This window comes from Ursus arctos, unplaced genomic scaffold (genome assembly GCF_023065955.2).
Source record: "Ursus arctos isolate Adak ecotype North America unplaced genomic scaffold, UrsArc2.0 scaffold_13, whole genome shotgun sequence".
Taxonomy (NCBI): Eukaryota; Metazoa; Chordata; class Mammalia; order Carnivora; family Ursidae; genus Ursus; species Ursus arctos.
In genome coordinates, this window is record NW_026622797.1 from 21,111,831 (window position 1) to 21,136,896 (window position 25,066).

General features: G+C 38.8%; 1 protein-coding gene across 2 annotated transcripts; it reads right to left on the reverse strand.

Moving 5' to 3' along the window:
• Positions 1-5,997: 5,997 nt before the first annotated feature.
• LTV1 (LTV1 ribosome biogenesis factor) lies at positions 5,998-20,391 on the reverse strand. 2 transcript variants are annotated; one of them, XM_026504951.4, is made up of 11 exons: positions 20,146-20,391; positions 19,007-19,138; positions 16,942-17,115; positions 12,796-12,883; positions 11,273-11,411; positions 10,654-10,909; positions 9,136-9,263; positions 7,678-7,817; positions 7,346-7,398; positions 6,956-7,156; positions 5,998-6,866 (listed from the first exon to the last, which is right to left on the reverse strand). In XM_026504951.4, the coding sequence occupies exons 1-11, from the start codon at positions 20,146-20,148 to the stop codon at positions 6,756-6,758; spliced, it is 1,425 nt and encodes a 474-aa protein (XP_026360736.2). In that variant the 5' UTR covers positions 20,149-20,391; the 3' UTR covers positions 5,998-6,755. The 2 variants fall into 2 exon arrangements, with proteins under 2 accessions (XP_026360736.2, XP_044242327.2); XM_044386392.3 differs by having other exon boundaries at positions 18,986-19,138; positions 20,146-20,357.
• Positions 20,392-25,066: the final 4,675 nt, after the last annotated feature.

Consider the following 25,066-nt stretch of genomic DNA (forward strand, 5'->3'; position numbering starts at 1 on the left):
CTTAAATTGGGGAAACGGTAAAAGGTGAGTGGGAATTCTTACTATTTTGCAATTCTTGTGCACTAATTTTGTCAAAATAAGAAATTTAAAGAACTATCTGGGGGTGAGCAAATTATGACCAGTGGGTCAAATCTGAAGCTGTATGTTTTTGTGAATAAAGTTTTGTTGGCAAACAGTACCCATTTGTTTACATGTCTATTGCTGCTTTCACACTACAACAGTAGAGTTGAACAGTTAACAGAGACCATATGGCCTGCAAAGCCAAAAATCATACTAAGAAATAGGTTGCCAACCAGTGAATGAGAATGTAGTGATTAAAAAGGATTTATGGTAGAAAAACATGGAAAATGTTAATGATACATTTTTATTCACATATTTACAAATAAAGACTAGGAGTTATATAGATTATGCACACATATATATGTGGTTAAGAGTAAAGGTGATTAGTTTCCTGCATTTTCCATTTTTCTACAAAGATTATTCATTATCGTTTTAAAAATTAAAACAGACATTTAAAAAAAAGAACCTTTTGATAGAAAAGATTCTAAAAAGATCAGTATCAACTTAGCTATTTCTATCTTTCTAATAATAGTAGACTATTAAAGTGGCCATTATTTTTATACATTGGCTGTTATTTTTACACTTTGGTTTAAAATCTTAGAAAATTTTTAGAATGAGGAAAAGAAAGTGATCTGGAAGCCATCAAAAGTTTTGTTTAGCATGTTAACAATGAAAAATAAGCATTACAAAGATCTCAGTTCAAAAGTTTTATAAGAAGCCTGGAGAGGATTATGGCTATAATGAAACTGGAAAAAATTCTACCTCTGACTAGACATTCTTTCTGAGCTGGGAGTTGAGAACGCTTTGTACAGACACCTACCAATCCACATTCCCTTATAAAGACATGGTGGAGAAGAGAAAAGGAGGACATTTTCTCATTCAGTTGTCAGCGAGTCAAAGAACTTAAGTCGTCTACAATCCAGAATATACATTAGCAATATCGACATCTTCGATGGCCCTATGATTAAGTAATCGGGGTAGCGTTTGACCTTAACTCATTCACTCACCTCAGGAACGTGAGTTATGAAAGAGGAAAAGGAATTAAGACAGGATGGCAGAGAGAACACTCCATCAAATTTTGCTTTCCACCAAAACCCCAACAAGGTACAGTAAAGGAAAACAGAGACAAAGAGAACTGCAAGGTCAGGAAGAGGACAAGAAAAGAATTCGACTCTGTAAAACTGACCGACATGGTAAGTGACTTGGAGGACTTAGAACTACATCAGAATCCACTTCCCAAGCTGACAGCAGGGAGAATCAACCACCTAGATTTTTATCTTGAACCCTTCAAAGTCATAGGAATTCCCAGAGCAGCATGTACTTGTGGGATTGGGATGAGATAAATGAGGAAGAACCTGCTAAAATATGGAGGGCCAAGATAGAAGTTTTCTGAAAAGAAGTTGATTCCTAGATCCCCTCCCTCACTCTACACCCCCTGGGTGACAGCCCTCCCCAACTCTCGCGTAAGTCTCCTCTCCAAAAATGACAAAAAGAGATCTGTGCGTGAGTCAACACTGAAGGCATGGGTAGGCAGAGAGATGTATACACGTATTTATGGTTGACTCATTATTTGTAGTAGCTATATTCCATAAAGTCTCTGTGAGCACTGAAGGAGCAAATACTGACTTATTACTTCTAGGGGGAATATAGGATTAGGCTCCTGTGAGCCTCTGGTCACACTATTTTTATCAACCTATCAATGTACAACCTTGTTTTATTTTTCTACTTAAAGACACCTTGTGTAAATATATATTCTTGATTCAGTAACAGTGAACACTCAAGCCTGGATGAAGCTTATCTAACAGACATATTTTCTCCATAAGGCACATCACACCCTTCCTGCATTTCAACACATTTGGGAGCCATTTTAAACAGTGAAATCACCGAGAAAAATTGTAAAAACATGAAAAAATGTGGCACAGACTGAAAAGGACACTTGTTTACAGTATGAGAGCTGAAACAAGGCGGCAGGGCATCACCTTGTTCCACCGTTGCTGAGAACATGCATGTCGGGTGACTCAGCTTTTCAACTGCTACGTGCAGGTCTGTGAATCACCATAAAAGCACCGTGCATATTGATTCTAGAGTTTCAAATTTTAGCAAATAGGCAAATTTGTAAATAAGGGACCTAATTAATGAAGCTGATGGCATGTGTGTGTGTATATGTATATATAGTGATTAATCTAGTGATTCCCCTCATGAATAGTGATGCTGAAAGCAGAGTATACACCTCAAACCCCCTTCCTCTACTTGGCTCACATTAACTCTGCCTGTCAGACTCTTCATTCTCAAGACAGAATGAAAATTCCCTGAGAATATAACCATTCCATGACAAAATACATACGTAGATACCAACACTGGGAAGATTCCCAAACAGCTCACCCAGATCACTCTACAATAAAGCTCAAAATCATCAAATGCCACTCATCCATTCAGAATTTCCAGTGTGTCCTTCCTCCAGTCTTAATCATGAGCCAACAGACAGGAATTTCCAAAGATCTGTGGAAAAACTCTAGCATGTAGGCCCAAAACAAATAAAAAAGCAATTTAAAGAAAAATTAAACTCTTAGAAATTAAAAGCCTTATAGGAGAAATGAAAAACTGAAGGAAGACTGGAAGATAAAATCAGGGAAATTTCTCAGAAAGTAGAGTAAAATGGCATAGAGATGGGAGGAAAACATAAGCAGTTCAAGTACGTCTGGTCCAGAAGGTCCTACTCCAAATAACAGTTCAAGAGAGAAAAGGAGAAAACACAAGGAAGAAAATAAAAAATTTTTAACAATTTCCAGAAGTGAAAGCACATAAGCTTCCATTGAAAAGACACAGCACAATGGATGAAAACATATATATAAGATCATTGTGAAATTTCAGAACGCTGGAGACAGAAATTCTCCAACTGAGATGAAAAAAAATAGCAGACAAAAAGATCAAGAATCAGAATGGCTTCAGATTCCCATACAGCAAACCTGGAAATGAGGAAAAATCCTTTAAACTTCTGAGGGAGAATAATCTACAAACTGTAGTTTCATACCCAGCCAAATGATTGATCACATATGGGGGTTGAGTACATTTTTCAACATGTAGGGTTTCAAAAAGTTGACATCCCATGCACCGTGTCTCAAGAATTACTAGAGGATGTGCTTCACAACAACGTGAGTAAAACATACAGCAAACAGGCAATTCAACACACGAGGGAGAGAAAGTAATTCCCAGGGTAATAGCTGGCCACCAGAACCAGAGAGCAACTAGTCCATACTGAAGATGTACAATGAAGAACAGACATGTTGAAGGCTGTCATGAGCAAGATATTCACTACCTTTGTAATCTGTCCTGGTATATTTGGCTCCCACTGTTCTATACTTGGCTTGTTTGACCCTGTCCCATTGGAGTGCTCATTCTTCCCTTCATATTCTGACATCTGGATGAGTGGAGAACACTCATTTCACTCCACAAGAAAGTTCTGCATTGATCTTGAGATCATGGTGACCTTAGAAAGCAGAAAATGTAAAATGAGCATACAACCACTAAGCATATTTCTACAGGAGATCCACGATGCTCCAGCTGTGGTGGCTTGTGTTCCCTAGGACTCGATCACCTGGCTCAATGACATCTCCTCTTGGGGCTCTTGTAAATTCTAGAAGCTGAACTTAGGCTCAGAGACTATTCAGCTCAAGGATGCTTTCATCAACTGGTAGTAAATATTGCCCTTATAAAGCCAGATTTGTGTTTCAAAACTAAACAAGATAATGCGCTTAGGAATACCATACAAACCAAGGTTCCTGGGGGGATGGGGTGGCTAGGTGATGGACACTGGGGAGGCTATGTGTTATGGGGAGTGCTGTGTGTTGCGTAAGACTGACGAATCACAGACCTGTACCCCTGAAACAAAGAATACATTATATGTTAATTAAAAAAAAAAGGAATACCATACAGCTAATGATTAATATAATCTAGATAGTACTTAAGAGTTACTGAGGGGAAAGAGTGGAATGAAACTGAGGAACCACAGGTGGCTTCTATGTTCTATGTCTTAACTTGAATAGTGCAATGTTTTTGTTTTATTATACATTCTCGTATAAGTTCGACAATTAAAACATAATGCCATTAGAATTTTTACCTTCTCCTCACCCTTCACTATAACAAACAAGCTGGATAAAACATACTAACATACAGGAAAAAGCGACATAAATGTACTGATAATGTAACTATAAAGTTACAAGATGGCTGGAGTTGTCCTTTACCTGAGATCATTTGATGATGTCACAATGGAGATGTGGATACAATGGACCACAGTTAATATACACAAATAGTGATAGCTTTTGATACTCAGCCTTATTGAAAAAAACAGCTCTAAAGTATCTAAAAAAGTGATTTTATAACAAGCATTAAGTTCTCATACAAAAGAGGTACTTAAGGCACACCAGGCAAACCCTTCATGACTTTGCTCCTACCTGGGATGTCTTAGGCCTTCTTTCTCCTAGCTAACACTGAGGCTCGGTCCTATTGTTCCAAGTTAAGCAATTCTTTGGTGAACTCTCTTCCCTATCCATTTATTTATATACTACCTAGTGATCATTTACCAAATGGCAGGAGATATTGTAGGCTATGGGGATAAAGCAGTAAATAAAAATTCCCTGCCCTCAGTTTGTTCTCCTGAGAGGAAACTAAGTAACAAGATACAGCTCACATGCCAAGAGATGCCAAGGAGACCATAAAGCAGGGAAGAAGCTTCAAAAATGCAAGGGAGGGATGTTGCTATCATTACACGGCCAGGTGAAAGTTTGTAGTGGAGTTGACAACTGAACACCAACCTTGAGGAAGCTTTATCCGCATTAAGAGCACTTCAGGGGGAAAAGCAAGTACCAAGACCCTCATTTCAAGTGGTACTTATCAGTGACCTGGTGTTGCTAGTTGCTGCCTCAGAAGAGGCAGTCCTTGAAGGCAAAAACCCCCTTATCACTCTGGACTTTCAACATTTGCCATGACCGTCCTGTTCCTAACCATTGTTAGAGACAACTCAAATCGTAAATATTCCAAAATTCTACAAAATAATTCAGAATATGTAAGGTTAGATCTCTAGAATAAAATTAAGATCTTTAAATCTGGAGGATAATCAGCCTAAATCACAATAATGCTTCAGTAAGACTCTTGGCTTACAGTCACATTTCCTTGACTGCAAAATATGTAATGTGCTGATTTAAACACTTTGGATAGGTGAAGTGATATGAGGAGCTCCTAAGAAGGAATTTGAATAGCATCAAGTCAAAATAATATTCCAAGTCTTTAAGATTCTTGCTGGTTTTAAGAACCTTCAATTGAGATAGCTACCGAAATAAATGATCAATCTTCTTAGGATTTAATACATTCACAATACTAACATAAACCCTCATCTGACCCTTTGCTTCTGCAGATCAGCATTTAAATATATAATCCCCAGTTAGATTCTACTTCTATAATGACAAGCTCTTCAGCTGAGTTTTTTGTATCAATGTTGGCCAAATACCTAATGCTACTGTTTTTTATAGCTCTTAAAAAAATCCTAGAATACTTAGATTTACAATTTAAAACAAACAGAACAAGACAACACCAACTTTGGAAAAGCCATATTCAAATGAATTATAGAAGACACTTTCTAATAATTTAGTTATCAAATGCAGCTCACCAGCTGAAAATGGTTCTGCCTCAGCCATTCTGTTCCCAACTCAGACCACAGTGTCCACAGTTTGTGTGTGTGTGTGTGTTTTCCCCAGAACAGTCCAGATAGCAACACGTTAGTCATGGACACATAAACAAAGGTCACTAACAACTCGTATGTTGCAAGGGAGTCACAGTTTACCAAATAATTAACAATTGTGATGGTGTCATTGCTTGAGCCTTGAAAAAGTTTACAGGAAAAAAAAAAAAAACCACCAAACCAACCTCACCAAAAAACAAGGAAAATTTTCAACTACATCTTTTAATCAAATATGAATGGTTCCAAGCATTAAATAATGTTGAAAAGACAAACTTTCTAGTTTAAACTGAAGTAAATATTTCTGATTTCGAGCCAGGTACTCACTGAAGCCAAGGACGTTGTCTTGATTTCTGCTTCTGCTTCCTGTCTTCACTCTTCCTAAATTCCAAAAGTAAGTCATCCAGTAATTGAGTCCCTACAATCCTAATATTCATATTTACCATCCTTTTTGAAACAGCCCTTTGCATACAGCAGGGGGAAACTTAGTTCCTACCAGTGGAATCTTCTCACAAAAACTCATAACCACTCAGCGTTTCAAAATGGAGTTTAACGGGGTCGCTTTTCTACATACAGCAAATTAAACCACTTAACTCCTGAAAAGGAGTGGAAAGGTTTCAAAGAAATATTTGAGAACATCTGCACAAGACAGCTGGGACAACCATACAAATAAATGAAGAATACACCAATTCCATTTATGTTATGAAGATGTTTTCCTCCAACTCATCCAAACATTTCACATTTGTGAAATCATTTATTTCGGAGCAAATTCTAAGCTTATAATATTAAGTTTTAAAATGTTACAATATTTACAAGACAGATGGCAGAGAAAACTTGGTGGTATAAATACCTGCCAGTAAAAATGGCAGATTAAATAGGTTTGTCTCTTTGAAGATCCTTGTTCAATACTGAACATAACGAGATGCCTCAGTGGGGAAGGCACCTTATCCTAAATGTTCTACCATCATAGCTTTAGTCCCTCAATATTCTTCTTCAAGTTTAAGAGCTCCTTTTCCTGCCTTCTTTTCTCCAGTTTGAAGGCTAATTTGTTAGCTTTCTTCTCCACTCTCCGTTCCTGTATAAGAATACATTCATGTTACTCAATCTTTAAACTGATGAAGACTAATTTTATAGAACAAAATTTCCATGACCATCTCCCATTACCTTGCGCTCCTCTTTTATAGCTTGCTTTCTTGCTTTTTTATCTTCTTTGCTTTCATTTTTAGATCGAGGTTGGGTTGACACCTTTGGCAGATCACTGCCATTAATCATCAGCATTCGTTCAACTTGTTTTGCTGTGAGTCCTTTCTTAGGTAAGACATTGAGAGGTATTCCTGTTTTAGAAGATATTCGGATTTGTTTGGGCTGAAATAAAGATAAAAATCATACTAAGGTCATTTCCCATTCCTATTAAAAAACGGTTCACTAATGACACACTGTTGTTGCTTTTCCTAATAGTGCTCCCAGCCACAAAGGGATACAGCCTCTGTGAGAAAATAATTTGTACAATTTCTGCATTGCGTACTTCAAATAGCTCAGGACCCTAGGGCTTACCTTTGGTTGATACTTGATAAGTTGTGGATGGTTATATAAATTTGAGTATGTACCTTTAAAAACACAAATAAACATGTACCAATAAGTACACTTTCAATTCAGCAAAACACTATTGAGTTCCTACTGTATCCCCAACTTTTTTTCATAGTTCCAAATAACAATGGAGTCTCTCTTCTAAATGTTTTTAAATTGTTTGCAACTTAGTAATGGGAATATTACTTTTTCCAAATCATTTTCACAAAACATGTACTTTTTCAATAAATTGATGTATTATTAATACTTTAAAATTACTATCATACCTTTAGTAGTAAAATGGACACTACAATACTTACTACAAATAGATTCACAATCCCACTTCTCTTTGGCTTCTTCAAGAACAACAGTAATAACGTCTTCCTCCTCAGACTCATCAAGTTCATTCATTAGCAAGTCCTGATCCTCGAAGGGTTCAAGAGTATTCAGTTTTACACAACTTGTGGATGAGTTTTCAAAAATGAACACAGAAGAGGGGGGAAAAACACCACCCATTATTATACTGTTACTAAAACTGCATTTAAAGAGCTATGGAAACAATACCATTAAAAAAAAATCCTAGCTCTCCCCAGCCCCAACTCTCCCCTCCAGCAGGTTTTGGACATTCATTCTGCTGACAGAAAAGGGATCTTTGCAGGGTTATAACACATTGAACAAGATAGTAAGTTTCCTAAAGCATGTCTTTTTTTTTTTAAAGCCTCAAAAAGTATTACCCAATCTGTCTCTCCAAAGTAGTCACACATCCACTCAAAATGCACAGCCCTTGTCCTACCGTAGGATCTACAAATGATGGTGATCATGAAATATTAGACCCTTCCAGCAAATGTAAACACCTCATTAGTTTCTTGCAGAAAAATCACCTCGATATGGATGCTGAGCTGATTGGTCAAATATATGGCCGTAAAGTTATGCTAATATGGCTGGAGAGACAAACTCTTATCTTTCTATGACCCATAAATACCAACTTTTCAGAATACCCGGCATTTTAAGAAGATGAAAAGTGTATATAATTAGAGATCAGACTAACTTTTATGCCAAAGCACCACTTCATTCTCCAAGTTGAATGTGACCTCACACCCCCAGCTCTAACCCTAGCTCTAGATCCGAGCCATAGAGAAAGTGGTTCTCAGTAGGTTCCCACTCAATGTTACAGTCAGCTTCAGAACCTTAATATCAGGGGCGCCTGGGTGGCACAGCGGTTAAGCGTCTGCCTTTGGCTCAGGGCATGATCCTGGCGTTATGGGATTGAGCCCCACATCAGGCTTCTCTGCTGGGGGCCTGCTTCTTCCTCTCCCACTCCCCCTGCTTGTGTTCCCTCTCTCGCTGGCTGTCTCTATCTCTGTCAAATAAATAAATAAAATCTTTAAAAAAAAAAAAAGAACGTTAATATCAAAATGTGAGTCAAAGTTTATGGAAAACATACCATTTTCTTTCTTCCTTTTTTTTTTTTTTTTTTTTTAAGATTTTTTATTTATTTGTCAGAGAGTGAAAGAGCACAAGTAGGGGGAGTGGCAGGCAGAGAGAGAAGCAGGCTCCCCAATGAGCAAGGAGCCCGATACGAAACTCGATCCCAGGATCCTGGGATCATGATCTGAGCTGAAGGCAGCCTCCTAACAGACTGAGCCACCCAGGCGTCCCAAAACATACCATTTTCTTAATATAGATTCTGACTGGATAATTTTCTAGATTCAGATGTCCAAATACAGACTTTATTTAAAAATGCAAAAAAGCAAGTAAACAAGGAAAAGTCATCGTACTTCTCTGCCTTCTCTTTGTAGTAGTCATTCAAGACTTCCTCTAAGCGATTGCTGTCTACTTGAATGGAACCTTCCAATTCAGCATTATCCAGAGCTCCAATTTCATCATCATCATATTGCTCATAAAACTTGAATACAGAGAGAAAAGATGCTATGAAAAATAATGTATTAAGACAATAACATTTAAAATGTTATTTTTACATAATCTTTTTTTAAGATTTTATTTTTTTAGGTGATCTCTACACCCAAGTGGGGCTCAAATTCCCAACCACAAGATCAAGTCACATGCTCCATCAACTGAGCCAGCCAGGCACCCCAATTTTTACATTAATTTTATTCCTACACAATATTTAAGCACTACGATTGAGATCATAACTACCATTATATTAGCAGGATTAGCACCATGACAACAGATTGTGGAAGACATTCTACCCAGTACTTTAAGACTTACACTTAGACTGAAAACAGGCTACCATTTTTTCATAAAGATTTATTTGAGAGAAAGAATCCAAGCGGGATGAGGAAGAGAGGGAGAGAGAAAATCTCAAGCAAACTCCCCAGTGAGTATGGGGCCCGATGCAGGGCTTGAGACCACAACCCTGGGATCGTGACCTGAGCTGAATTCAAGAGTTGGACACTTAAGTGACTGAGCCACACCCCAGATACCCTGCCATTTAATAGGAAAATGAAAGGCAATCATTCTGTTCAGCTTGGAGAGCAAAGCTAGGTAGAAATCTTTACCTCAGAATATTTTACAGATGTTTTCAAATTCACTGATTATGCAAAGTAAAAGACCATATAACTAAACAGTCTCCTTTAAATGTATGTATTTCAGGGGTGCCTGCCTGGCTCATTAGTTAGGACATGGAACTCTTGATCTCAAGGTGACTGAGTTCAAGCCCCACATTGGGCATGGAGACTACTTAAAAAAATAAAAATAAATACAAATTTCATTCTTGTTTAGATGATGTTTACTGTATTACTAGAATGCTATTAAGGGTAAATACGGGGTGATGTGACTCCTGAAGAGTGAAATTATTTGTAATAATTTGCCTACTAGTACTTACTGAAAAGATAGCAAAGTTAGAACCTTTTAGATTCGCCTTGAAGGAAACTGTTCATTCATTCATTTACTCATCATTTACTGAATAGCTTGAATTCCTATCATATATCATGTTAGACCTTGGGATGTCAGTGAGCAAACACATACAAAAAACTGAAAGCAATGGAATTTTGTTTATGCTCAGACCAATGCTTGAGGAAAACAGCATAATCTTGGGGATTGGAATCAGAGGTTCAGAATCAAAATGTCAAATGTCTCTGAGGAAAGTCCAGAGATTCCATCGGCTATCTCTGACCTATATGCATTCTTTCCAGAATTAAAACTAGGATGGTTTTATGATCTGTTTTAATAAAACATAGGCTATTTCTAATGCTGAAAGTTCTGGTTTGAGTTCTAAGGTCATATGATATTTACCAGGAACTAGTATTAAAAGACCCCTTATTTGGGGACCTTACCTTCTCAAATCTCTCATCATGAAGAGTCAGCTGTTCATTTCTCCTCATGACTGAGGATGTTATAGAATATTCGGTAAAGCGACTTTTCGTTTCCTCTTCCCAGAAGAAGTGATTTTCTACAGTCCCAGGAGGTTTTCCAGGGACAGACATGGCCTCATCTGATGAGCCCGCAGAGCCATAGTTATCGTCATCACTACCTCTTTCCTTCTCATCATCCATGTCTTCCCACTCACTGTCATCTTCAGCCTCAAATTTCCTAAGTCAGAGTCATAAATTAACTGTCAAAACAACTTGAGAAACAACAGAACCAAATGACTTTACACAAGTAAAATTTGAGGGTATTTCAGGGAGGATTCCTGTTTAGGCAGGAACAGCTGTGCTGCTTGACCTGTCTGGTATGGCTGGAAAAGTAATGAACCAGCAATGAGGCAACTTGGACTTTAGCCCCACCTATTGTTGGTTTGTAAAGACCTCGAGTTTCACATTTTCTGCTCTAAAATACAAAAGTCTAATACTAAATGCTCTCAGAGATCTGTTCCAGTTATAACATTCTATAGGTACCATCCTACTGAAGAAGCAATAGTCAGGTCATCCCTGATTTGAAAGAAACCACACATACTGTATATCTGTTCCCTCCTCTTCTGTTGGCTTATTGGCCTGAAGAATAAAATCATCTTCAAGCAGATTATCTGGATTATCAAAGTCAAAATCATCATCAAGAGCGGCGACAATGTCAGGATCAAAATCCAGCCGAGGTCCTAGAAGGAAAACAAAAATTGAACAGTAATTCCCCAAAAAACAGGATTCCTTTACTTAACAAAATCTGAGTACCTATTATATGTCACATGCTACTTATGTACTGAGAATTGAAAAATGATTAAAATCTTCAAGTTTGGCCTAGTGAGGAACAGACAGACACGACTGCAAGAAAATAAAATACGGGAAAAAATACCTCTGGTTTCAGTACCCAATTGTAAAAATTCTTGCATTATAGATCTGCAATATTAAACTGCATCTATTTTGTAAAATTCAAGGTTTTAACCTGTAGGAAGAATCTGGGCTTTAAATTCAACTGTTAGAAGTACCTCAAATTAAGTATGTGCAGCCTGGTGAACTATCTTTCCAGCCTAGCAGATTTTAATAAATCCTAAGCCTGTTTCTTCAGCTATGGTCTTTTGGGTATAAAAATAGGAGTCCACAGAAACTTCAAGTTCAACCTCGTAAACTGACATGGCTTCCAACATCCTTCCTAGATGGCCATTGCTTGACTCTCCAGCCTCATTTCACATTAACTCTTACCACTGATTCGAGGCATGCTAAAATGTGGTTTCCTATTCATGTACTCTCAATTTTGCACATCGTTTTCTGGAATATCCTCTCCTCCCCACCCCACCCTCCTTTATCCACCTACCTACCTTCTACCTAAGAAATCAACTTAGACACCATTTTCTCCAGAACACCTTGCCCACTATTAACTAAACCATTATTGATTCATTTGTACTGTAACTGTAATTTCCTATTTATTGTCTATCCTTCCCAACTGATGATAAATTCCTTGAGGTCAGGGATTATGTTTTATTCTGATTTAACCCAACACCCCATCACGTAGTGGCAATTCAAAAATCTATAGAACAAATAAATGAATGAATGTTACATGGCAAATATTGGTTAATAATTAAGGCAATTTAAGAGAAAATACCAAATATTACTTGTTTGTTCTAAAATACAATGTTAATACTGGAAAAAAAACAAACAATTTTTCAGTGTATCTGGAACAGATGGTAAAATGGACTTCTAAAAAATACTTATAGTCTTGGGAGAATGAAAGCAGACTAAGTCTCTATGTATGTTAAGGCTAAGTGAGTATCATCAATTTAGGTCAAGGTTAAAATTCCCTACTCGATCTTCAAGACCAATTTTCCCATTTTCCTCTCCAAATAGGAACTCCAAAGACTAAGAATTTGATGGCAATAAAAAAAGAACCCCTATCACTCATCCCTTCCTAATGACCTCTAATCTGAATTCAGACATGTCAATTGTTTTAACACTTTATTATAGAGAGAAAAACTCTTATCGTTACTATGCTTTCCTTTTGTAAAACACAGATCAAGTCACTCAAAAAGTTCAAGAAATTAAGCACACCTGAAACAGGAGCTGCTTTATTCAACAATCCAACATCTTCCTCAAACTCTGATGCAAATACTGATGAAGGCAACTTAATTCCTGTGGTCTTGAAAGAGAAATTACACAATGGTTAGTTTGAGAAATACTTCTAAACTACTATACCGAAGTGTCCCCCCCCCGCCCCGGCCAAAATTCATGTCCACCCAGCAGTTCAGAATGTGACCTTATTTGGGAACAGGATCCTTGCAGATTTAATTAGTTAAACTGAGGTAACAGTGGATTACAGTGGGTCCTAATTCATAAAGACTGGTGTGTCCCTGTAACCAGGGCATGTGATGACACAAAGACACACATTCTTCACAAAGAATGCCATGTGAAGACGAGAGCAGACTAGAGTGATGGATCTATAAGCCAAGGAACACAAAGGATTGCTGGCAACCACTGAAAGTGAGGAGATAGGTGAGGGACAATGTTCTTGCCCTAAGCCACCCCCACAATGGAAGCAACACTGCCGAAAGCTTACTTTCAGACTTCTGGCCTCCAGAGCTGTTAGAGAATAAATTTCTGTTGTTTTAAGCCACCCAGTGGTAAGGTGTGGTAATCTGTTACAGCAGTCCTAGGAAAACGCATCCAACTAAGTCCTGCCTTCTCGCTCACTCGTACTCTAGTAAAATATTTGAAACCTGTATAGCCCACCATCCTCTCACAAGCAGCTTCCTTGGAATACTTCACAAAGCCTCCTCCAGCATATTATTCCATTTAATCCTTGTGAGATATCAGCATGTGATGGCCAACAAAAGCTAAGAAAGGACAAATGCCATGCCTGCCTCAAACTGGTCATTAAGTGAGGTTCTGGGATTCAAATCCAGGTTTTGTAATGCCACTCTCCTCAAGTTTCAAAATTTATCTTTTCCCTCTTAAAATGAGATAACATGCCAATCTTTGGTAAAGGCAGAGCATTTCTCTGAATTGGCCATCTTAATCCTGGGGTGGTCATAAATCATTTCTCTCCATCTCTATAGCCCTCTGAACTCTCTTGTATACTGTGATTTCGTATCAGTCTTTTGGGCACCATCTTACTCATGGCTAACCAACACACAGATTACTACCACCACTGTTGAGATAGTCCACACCTAATCCAACCTTCATAACACTTCCAGATTAAAACTTCTTTATTATTTTATAATGTGACCTTCTTGAACTTATAACAGGTTTTGATTTTTCACTCCTGATTTTCAAGGTCTGTAAAATCAAGGCCTACTTATTACTCTACATATTCAAATTTATTCCTGTTACTTAATAGTATGACCTCCATGTAAATCACATCCAGCTCCTCGCATCATGGAATAATTCGAAGTAATTTATGGAGCACACATATGCCAGACACTATGATCCACATACTACCTCTATGTCCCTTCAGACTGGAATGTTTCCTTCTTGTCTTCAACACAACCCACCCTTGAATGCCCAGATCAGTTCCTCCCTCCTCCATAAAGCCCTTCTTGATCACTCTTCTAGACCGTTCCTTCAGGTAAATCCCTTCATTCTTCACACCATACACAACATACCTCAATATGTGCCAGCACATATTATTTGACTGGTCCTTGTGCTTTAGTGTGATCTTTTCAACCAGTTACCAATGTGAGGGTCACCCCATGCTATCTGTCTCTTGTACCTCACCACTCACCTCATCCTCAGTCTAGCAGCAGGCACAAAGATGAGATGTATATTCTTACGGGCTCACAGAGCATGCAGAATTGGAAGCCTCTGAGGAGCATGACTAAAAAGCTACGTAGAGGAGTGCGCACCCAGCAAACTTAGCTTCCAAAATGTGTTCCTTGGTGGCATAAGCCTAGGAAAAGATCTGGTATTCCACTATAGTCTCATTTTTTTTTTTTAAGAAAAGCTTTACTGAGATAGAATTAACATAACCATACAATTCAGCCACTGAAAGTGCACAATTTAATGATTTTTGGTATATTACATCATTACTTTTTAAAAATTACAAAATATGTGATTTGTTTGGCTGGGCTTTTTTTTGAAAGAGAGAGCGAGAGCGAGCACACATGCACAAGCAGAGAGAGGAGAGGCACAGGGAGAAAGAGAATCCCAAGCAGGCTCCACACTCAGCTTGGAGCCTGATGTGGGGCTTTATCTCACAACCCTGAGATCATGATCTGAGTCGAAATCAAGAGTCAGACATTTAACCGAATGAGCCACCCAGGCGCCCCATTTTGCTATTTTAAAGATACTCTGTGATTATCTATCCTTGCAATGTGGGGTTATAAAAAAAAAAAAAAAGGACTGGCTTATGTTTAGTGAATTTACCTTTGGAGATCTTTTTCGAATCTTGAAAAACAGTCAAAGAATCATATACACAATTAGTTTAGATACTACTTTTTTAAAAAAGAAACATGTATGTTTTTTATTTGCAATAGTTCTGAACTCTGTTGAGTTTGCCCAGCTGCTTTCTACCATGGCCGTACCTGCTTTCTTTCATGTGACAATTGGGCTACTTAGCAGAACTACTTCTATACTGCTTTATTTTGTTTCTACGGTTTATTCAATATTTCTGATTTACTCAATTTTGGTGCTTTGTTACAAATTACTTTAAAGTCAAAAAAAGCATATGGGACTCATCCATATTTTTTCATCATGCTACAGAAAACAGATAGCATTTTTGTTTTTAAACATAATTCACTCACCCTTATAAACATCACTGAAGTGTCCATTTAAGAGCCTTATTCTATTAAAAAGCCAATTAAATAATGATTACCTTTACCCAAAATGAATTAAGGATTAAAAGCTAATCTTTCAAAAACTAATCTTTTAAAAGCCAATACGATTCAGTCAGAAGAATCTTGGAACTTTATTAAGGATTTTTCTCCCTAAGATAAAGTTGAACAACTACTGGACACTCTCCCCTCCCTCCGAGTCTTGGAAGGAGGTGAGCCACTAAGATCCATACCCTACTCCTGATAATGTCACCTCGGGAAAGAAGAATAACAGAAGCTGGCTGTTATGACAGAGATGCAGGGGTGCAGTATGCAGCCTTACAAGAGAGCTACAACCTAGGAAGCGAGGGATCAGTTGCATTCATTACCTTCCTTTGGGATAACACCCTGAAATCTAACCCTTCGACTCCCCGTAAGCACAAACTATAGACTGGAGGAGCTACGATTACACTTCCCCGAGGAAAAGAATGCCTAGACCATGAGAGGAGTGGAAAATGAGAAGTGGGAGAATTTGGTGCCCTTTCTAACTCTTCTTTTTTGTTAATAAACCCAATAAATGAGTATCTTCTTTTTGTCTTTTTAAGTGCCAGGTAATATAAAGTTTCACATGACAATTTACTGTATATTAATACTAAATAAAAAGATAAAGGCATAAGACACGGGTATCTTTAACATTAACGGGAGAAAAACAGAAATTAAATTAGTAGTTCTAATTTCATATAAACAGCTGCTCTAGTTTACACTTAAAAGAAAAAAATTAAAGTGGACTGCATTTTGGTTGAGAAGAGTCACAGTAACTTCATTACAATCTACTGCTTCTATTGTCTTATTGTTAGCCTGCAGCTTATTACAACTGTTAAAGATCTGAACATTCTGCAAAAATTAAGCTCTATCTTAGAAGACACTTTATGACACTGAATAGTTGTTAACATACACAATGTCAGCTGCTTTTCTTCTATTGAAAGGTCCTATCTAACATGACCACAACTTTTAATCAAAATTCTAACCCTGTCAACCCTGTTGCTTTTCTCCCCACAAAGATTTGAGAAACAGAGAGAGGACACATGTGCGTGTGAGCAGGGAAAAGGGGGAGAGGGAGAGAGTCCTAAGCAGGTTCTGCACTCAGCGCAGAGCCTGACTTGAGGCTTGATCTCACAACCCTTAGATCACGACCTGAGCCAAAACCAAGAGTCGGACGCTTAACTGACTGCACCACCCAGATGCCCCAAAGGCGCCTACTTTCACAGCTGCCACCAGAGAACAGGCAGCCTACTCTCTCCTGATGGTACACATGTGCACACACATATATAATTTTAAGTAGGGCATGGCTTATTTTTGTGTTAAGATTGATACCATTTCTTGCCTCAGTTATCTCGATTTATAAGTGGTTTCTTCACTCACTCCCAAATACATTGATAAGAAGTCTTACCGAAATTACTAAAGTTTCCTCTTTTTCATCTCTTTTGTTGGGTGCACTGAAAGTACTTGTGGGAATAAGCTCGGAGGGCCCAGATGGTTCCTTGAGGTGCTGCAGATAGTCATAGTCATCATCAAAGAACACACCATACTTTCTCTGTTCTGCTCGCCTTTCTTCATCATTTATCTAGGATAATAAACAAAATGGAATTAGTACCTCCTCCAAGAGTAAGCCATAGGAACCCTCCAGTGTAGACAGCTTTTAGAATAGGACACAGATGGCATATGAACATTGTGGCGGACAGACATGAGACAAAGAACTCTTGACAAACTAAAAAAAAACAAAAACAAAACAAAAACCCAGAAAAACCCAAAAACAGTTTCTGAACCCGAGTGCTATATAAAATTTAAATGGAATGAAAACAATTCCTGCTTCTACTAGACATTTCTGTGTAACAATTCAAGACAAGATAAGGACAAAAAAAATATGTTGGTGAGGATGTGGAAAAAAAGGAACACTTGTGCACTGTTGCTGGGAATATAAATTGGTCAAGTCACTGTGGAAAACAGAATGGAGGTTCTTCAAAAAATTAAAAATAGGAATAGCATAAAACTGAGTAATTCCACTACTATTTACCCAAAGAAAATGAAAACATTGATTGAAAAAATATACAGACTCCTATGTTTACTGCAGCATTACTTACAACAGCCAAGATATGAAAGCAACCCAGGTGTCCACTGATAGATGAATGGATAAAGATGATGTAGTGTGTATACATACACACACACGAATATTATTCAGCCATAAAAAAGATCTTGCCATTTGTGACACGGTGGGCCTAGAGGATATTATGCTCAGTGAAATAAGTCAGAGAAAGACAAATACCATATGATTTCACTTGTATGTGGAATCTAAAAAAGAAAAAAACAAGCAGAAACAGATCCATAGAGGCGCCTGGGTGGCTCAGTCGGTTAAGCATCTACCTATGGCTCAGGTCATGATCCCAGGGTTCTGGGACTGAGCCCCGCGTTGGCCACCCTATTCAAGCAGGGAGTCTGCTTCTCCCTCTCCCTCTGTCGTTCCCCCTACTTGTGCTCTCTCTCAAATAAATAAAATCTTAAAAAAAAAAACAAAAAAACCAGACAGAAACAGATACATAAATACAAAAAACAAAACTATGGCTGCGAGAAGGGAGGGAGGCAAATGATGGACAAAACGAGTGGAGGGGAGTAGGAGATATAGGCTTCCAGTTATGTAATGAATAAGTAATGGAAAGAAAAGGTACAGCAGAGGGAATACAGCCAATGGTACTATAATAGTATTGTGTATGACAGACAGTGACGACACCTGTGGTGAGCACAGTGTAACATATAAACTTGCCAAGTCACTATGCTGTACACCTGAAACTAACATAACATTGTATGTCTAACTAACTTCAATAAAAAAAAAATTCAAGCCAAGAAGCACACACACATTGTTTTATCATGTACTTGGGAGGGTTAACTGATTAAAGGGCCTTGAAAATCAAGTACAATTTCTTGTGTTTATATGCAAAAAAATTTCTCAACATACAACACAAATAAGCTTTAATAAAAAGCTAAATATGGCCAATGTTCTCCAAGACTTCCTTTCAAATTTTCCCACACTTACAGTCTGGTAATTATCAAATCAACCTTTTAAAAGCTTTCTGGCATTTTCTAAAGCTAATTCATGAGCTCTCATGTTTTCCATTTCATGAGATGAGTGATGAGGAGACAAAATGGTAGTTTGTGGTTTTGAAAATGACAGGATCTTAAGGAAAGAAAGCAGAGATATGCCCTAAATAGTATCATGCAGCACTGTAACTGGTTTAGTAAATATTTACTATTACTGTACAAGATTTGCTCATTTAAATACCTCAAAGATGCTTTACCCTCTCAATCCAATATGCAAAAAAAATCATCACATTTATTGAAAATTTAACTCACAGATTTTGTTTCCCAAAAGATCACAGCTGTCAGAGAACAGCAGCTAACGATTTATTTAGAAACTACTGACAGTCCACCTGCAAACTTACTGGGTAACGAACAGGACCTACTTTCTGTGTGGGTAACAGAACCCTCTGGGGTGCAGTCTCATCTGCTGCTAAAGGATCTCGTTGACTCCGGTGGACCAGGTGAAAAGATACAGCTTTCTTCTTCTCTATAAAAGGCTTTTTCTTCCTGTGAGGCTTCAAAGAAACAGAATCAGAACAAGCCATTATAAACACACACACACACACACACACACACACACACCCATAGTCCATATAGGAACCTTCAGTAAGTTATGTGAAGGATCAACAGATTTCTAAAACTTACATTTCTATAGTAGGCTACATCAACAATGTTTAACAAAATCTGTACTTACTTCCCTTCAATGTACACTTGTTGGCACTTACTCTGTGCCAAACCTTGTTATGGGTGCTGGGGATACGACAGTGAGGTCAGAGTCCCTATGCTTATCAAGCAAATCACCAAAGAAATGATTTTAAGTAAAGAAAACAGTGATGTGCAAATGACTGAAAGTTACTTTAGACTGCTGGCTCAGAGAAGGCCCTTGACAGGTTGAATCAGAATGACAACCTGCCACAGGTAAATCTGGGGAAGACCATTTCAATCAAGTTACACACCTGTTGCACCAACTATTAAATGAAACCGGGACAACACTGCTACAGTTAAGTAAGATTCATCATTTCTTTCAACACTCTCACTACCCTACCCAACTTGACTTGCTAAACTGTGAAAGCATCACCCCAGTTAAGTAAACCATTTTGCTTTGGGCCCAACCTTAGACCCTCCCACAAGTTCCCTTTGCCCAGAGCAGAGACGCGCAGACAACTGCCACTCCAATGTCTGGAGAAACCAGCCAACTCTCCCACCTCCTGAGGCATGAAGCACAGGGTGGAGCGTTTGTGTCCTGCGTTCACCGGTTTCTAGGCCCCTCGAGGTAAAGAGGAAGCCATTCTCCTCTGTCCACCCCCTAGGGAGGTTTGGCTGTGGGAGACGCACTCTAAACTGCGTATGCCCAGGGTGGTGAGAGTAATCACACCGGGGCAATGGGCCGCAAGCCTCCTCCCGGCCCCTCTAGGCCAGCCCTCCTTGTCCCCGCCCTCAGCAGCCACTGGCACCTGAGGAACGAACCTGGCCGACAGCAAAACCAGAGCGCCCCATCCCCGAGACAAGAAGACCTGCTCACCATTATGCAGCCGTGCGGCGCTCACCCCAAAAAGGGCCACGACCGCACTCCCCTCGTCCCGGAAAAGTAACTCGCTGCCACACCAACGCCGGCGAGGTCCAGCTGCCGGCGGCGTCCTTAGGCCGTTCCACACGTGCAACACGGGATCCAGACAGGAAGTTAAGCGCAGACCGTGGAAATGGGCCAATCGCCGAAGAGGTGTAGGGGTCGCGGCCGGAAGTTGCCTGTAGCTCGCTCAGTCCAAAGATCGCGAGAAGCTATTGGGAGGTGGGGCTGTTTTCACCCCGGGAGGGCGGGGCTTTTCCGTCAAAATTAAGTAAACTGGGAAACGGAGTCGTGGGCGCCTTTGTGGCGGCGGTGAAGCGCGAAAGAGGGGCTTCCTGGTTCTGGGGGAACTTGCTTTTGTAGCGCCCTCTACCGAGAACAGAGGCGACGTGTTTAGCATCCCCGTTGACGATTGTATGCCCTGCCTGTTCCCATCCGTAACATACACACAGGTACACAAACAGAAGGAAGGTGTCCACCCTCCCGGGTCACTGAGGCTTCAGGTTCCGTCTCCTAGGGGCTGGCGGGGAGTGGGTTGTCTTAGCAACAAAGGATCAAGGCCTCGCTATTCTAGGCTGCACCATGCTTAATCAGGTCTTTGTTCAAAGATCTGGTGAACAAAACCTCCGAGATTCCGTTGACAGTAGAGGCATTTCAACTAATGTATTTGGAATCTCTTTGTTGTTTGCATACCTTATCTTGTAAGGAGGATACTAATGTTTATTTTCTTCCAAGTCGTTCGTCAAATGTTTTAACGTGGTTTAAGCAAACAGGCTATAATCACCCCTCTTGGGAAGATTTCAGGCAGGTGTTGGCACATCCTCAGCTTTTCCTGGGCAAAAGAGAGTGCTAATGCATTCATAGTTTTATCGGTAGATCTTTCCTCAAATTGGTGTTTCCCCTTCCCAATCTCTGGCGTCTTTCCAATGTCTGAGTTACCTTGGACTGTGTCTTTATGTCCTCCTATTACCTCTATAAGTATTTGTGGAATATTACTCTTATTACAATAAAACTTATAGAAACAATTTAGATTAGGACCACAGAAATTGTCTTGGGGTGATGCTTTCTAACAGATATAATACCTACCACTCCTATGTGCAGGACATTCAATATAGTTAAGCTCCATGAGGGCAGGTTTTGTTTTGTTTTGATTGATCTTATTTACTACTATGTCTGTCTATACTCGGGTCCTAGAATAGTGCCTGGCACATATACTCAATAAATGTTTGTTTAAATGAATTAATGTGCTGGCACTTTACCTGAATTATCTCATGTCTTCCTTACCAAGCACTAGACAGGCACTATTTCTAGTATCTTACAAATACTAAAACTTAGGCACAGGAAAGTTAAGTAACTTTCTCAAGGTCACACCACTAGTAAATGGCAGAGTAGGGATTTAAACCTGAGTCTGACTAGAGCCTGACCACTTAACTATATTGCTTGTTGTTTGGTTTTTTTTTAATTTTGAGTAATATTCAGTACTGTATATATTTACTGATCTAATACTAACACATCATATTCACTGTATTCATTATGTCATTTAATTCCGTTGATAAACCTGTAGTTAGATGACAATTAGCCGGTCTTATAGAGCCTGGAGTTCAGAGCATTGAAGTGACTTGCCTGGGGTCACATAATAAATGTAAAAGTTTAGATGTGTAGCCCATCAGTCTGGTCTGGGAGGCCATACTCTTAACCATGTGCTACACTGCCTCCATAAGGCGGGCAGCCAGCAAATTCTGTCCATTCTACCTTTTAAATATCCAAAGGTATCACCTCATTACCCCTTTTATCAAATTTATCATTTTTAGTACTCTTATCCAATCATGTCATTTTCCTATATAAAACCTTCCAGTCTACCCTCTGGCCTCAGGATTAAGTCTAAACTCGTCTGCATGGCAGCCAACAGTTTCTCTCATCTGGCCTCTACCCATCAATTTAGCATCATGTCTCCTTAAGCCCGACACACCACTCTATGACTCAGACTTATCAAACTGTTGCAGTTCCCCAGTGTACCTAAAAGAGGTTGACTTTGCTATGTCCATCTAAAAAATCTCTTCCTCTCGCCTCCCTGTTCTTCAAGTGTTAGCTTAGCCATTTCTGCCTCTAGGAAACTATGGCCCACTCCACATGTTCTCGCTGTACCCTGTGATTAGTCTACTCAGTTACCTCAAATTGTAAATCCATACTATTTTCTTCTGTCTTTAGACTCTCACTGCAGTAACTGACTTGAGGACAAGGATTTTTGTCTTGCCTAATTTACTTCCCCAGGCATAGCATAGCAAGGACCCAATATGAATTGCATTGTTCAAAGCACTTTACATATATTTACTCTTTAATTTCTTAAAGAAGGATTTAGGAGATTTACTCTCATTATCCTTTTGTTATATATAGATTAGAGATTGAGAAACAGAACGTTAAGTGGACTTTTGCCCAAGAGCACAAAGCCATTAAGTGATGCAGCCAAAATGTGAACTCAGGTGTAGCCTGAGAGGCACACCCTTCACCATTAACAATTACAATATACCCCATCTCAAAAAGTCAACACAGGTGGCGAGCTAACATGTGTTTGAACCCGTTCTGATGAGATAGATATATATATGAGTTCATTTAATATTTGTTGAATACAATATCTAGAACAATGCATTCATTAAAATGGTATATGTACAAAACCCTGGCTTGTCTTAACACAGAAAAACATTTCCTATAATAAAAACACCCATAACTGAAATATTAATGATAATAAATCCAAACCATACTTCTCCTAGAATCTTATTAGTATGCTCTAATAAATGGCATGCATTTCAAAATGATTAAACAGAACTTTAGTAAATTCATTTTAATTAATTTAATTAATTTTAATTCCTGGTTTAGTCTAGGCTTTGAAAAATTTTGTTTTCCATGTGAAATGAGCTTGCCTATTGAAACCGTATTTACCATCTTAGCACGATTGATACCGCATTCAGCAGTGGTTCTCCATCAGCATTGCCCAGGGACCCTCAGCACCAGGAAATCAATGCACACAAAAGTGGAGAAAACTTGCTTAAATATAGCCAAACTAACTAGACACTGAAGCAGTAACTTTAGGAATTAGAAATTACATGCTTGACAATATTAATAGAGCTTATGGGGGTAGTTAATTTATAAAAAGGGAAAGAGCATCAAGATGGATGGAGCAGGATGTTCACTGTAGCACCGTTTTTAATAGAGAATAATAAAGCAATTAAAACTCCCCTAGTAAGGGATTAACTGAAAAAAATTAATGCCATGGTCTATTGTGCAGCTGTTCTAAGGAGACACAGATCGACGCGGGCACTTAGTCAGAAAAAAGCAGGTTGTAGACCACCATGCAAATGGCATTTGTTGTGTTGTTGTTAATAATTATAAATAGAAAAACATTCTACACAGAAATATCGTAGTGCAAGCACGGAAAAATACCTGGTCGACTATGCACCAAACTGCCCCTGGCACTTTTCCAGGAGGAGCTGGGATTATAGGAACTTTAGATGTCTACTATATATATTTTTTCATTGTTTACAATTATTTACATTTTTTATATATTGTATTGTTTACGTATTTATAGTGAAGATTTGAAGTGTTACATTTGGTGTCTAAAAAAGGTAAAGATAGGGGCGCCTGGGTGGCTCAGTCCTTAAGCGTCTGCCTTTGGCTCAAGGTGTGATCCCGGTGTTAAGGGATTGAGCCCGACATCGGGTTCCTCCGCTGGGAGCCTGCTTCTTCCTCTCCCACTCCCCTGCTTGTGTTCCCTCTCTCTCTGGCTGTTTCTCTCTCTGTCAAATAAACAAATCTTAAAAAAAAAATTTAAAAAAATAAAAAAAAAGGTAAAGATAGTTAAAAACCAAAGTAGGGGCACCTGGCTGGCTTAGTCCATACAGCATGTGACTCTTGATCTCTGGGTTGTGAGTTTGAGCCCCTATGTTGGGTATAGAGATTATTTGAAAATAAAATCTTAAAAAAAAATAAAACAAGCACAAAGATGGGAGAGGTTAGATACTAATATAATCAGGTTCAATAAATATTTGCTCAAGGATAATTTTTTAATGGTAAACCCATGACTCCCATACATATGCATAAAGTGAACACATGTAAAGATTTTATTTAAAACATTGTTAATGAGAGAAACATAGGATGTTGCAATTAGTTCACAGGACAATCCCAAGAAGAGAAACATTTAAAGAGCAGGAATATTGAGAAGAATGCAATTGGAGACAACATTGGCTTCTTTCCCAGTGACCTAGGGAAGATCGTTGAACCTCCACCGGACAGAAATTATGTAGGCGTCTGGAGACAAGAATTATTCCACATTCCTGTCAGCTTTCTACAACTTACAAAGTTGTAAAATAGCTCAAAGGCAAGGAAACTTTCAAAGTCCTCCTAAACCCAGAACTGGAAGGGTGTACTCGTCTGAAAATGCATCATTTTCCAAGGAAACACAAATTTTCCCCTGTAATATTAAACAACAGCAGGAGTAGGCTTGGTATACTGCTGAAATTAGAGTGTGGTTTGTTTCACTTTGATTGTGTAACCTGAGGCAAGTGGACTTCCATTTACTTACCTGAATGTAAAATGGGAATAATATTATGAATGCTTTTCTTAGAGAAATTGTTGTTGGATTAAATGAGAAAGGATGTTTTAAATGCTGGGACCTGTGCCCGGCCTGTGCTCAGTGCTCAGTGAAGGTTAGCAAATGTCCACTTCCCAGGGAACTGTAAGGATTCCCCCAACTTCATTGTTGCCTCAGGATGACCATCTCCCAAAACCAATGCCCCCTGCCTCTGGGATCTGTCAGGAAACATGCTTTGCTTCAAATCAGATTCATATCATGGAATCTGTTAGCTTGCATTTTGACCTAACT

Coding starts and splice junctions, on each gene's coding strand:
- LTV1 (XM_044386392.3), bottom strand. Junction 12,884..16,941: donor AGGAAACTTTAGTAATTTCG/GTAAGACTTCTT, acceptor TTCTCTTTCAAG/ACCACAGGAATTAAGTTGCC. Junction 7,818..9,135: donor TACAAAGAGAAGGCAGAGAA/GTACGATGACTT, acceptor CTCATCCACAAG/TTGTGTAAAACTGAATACTC.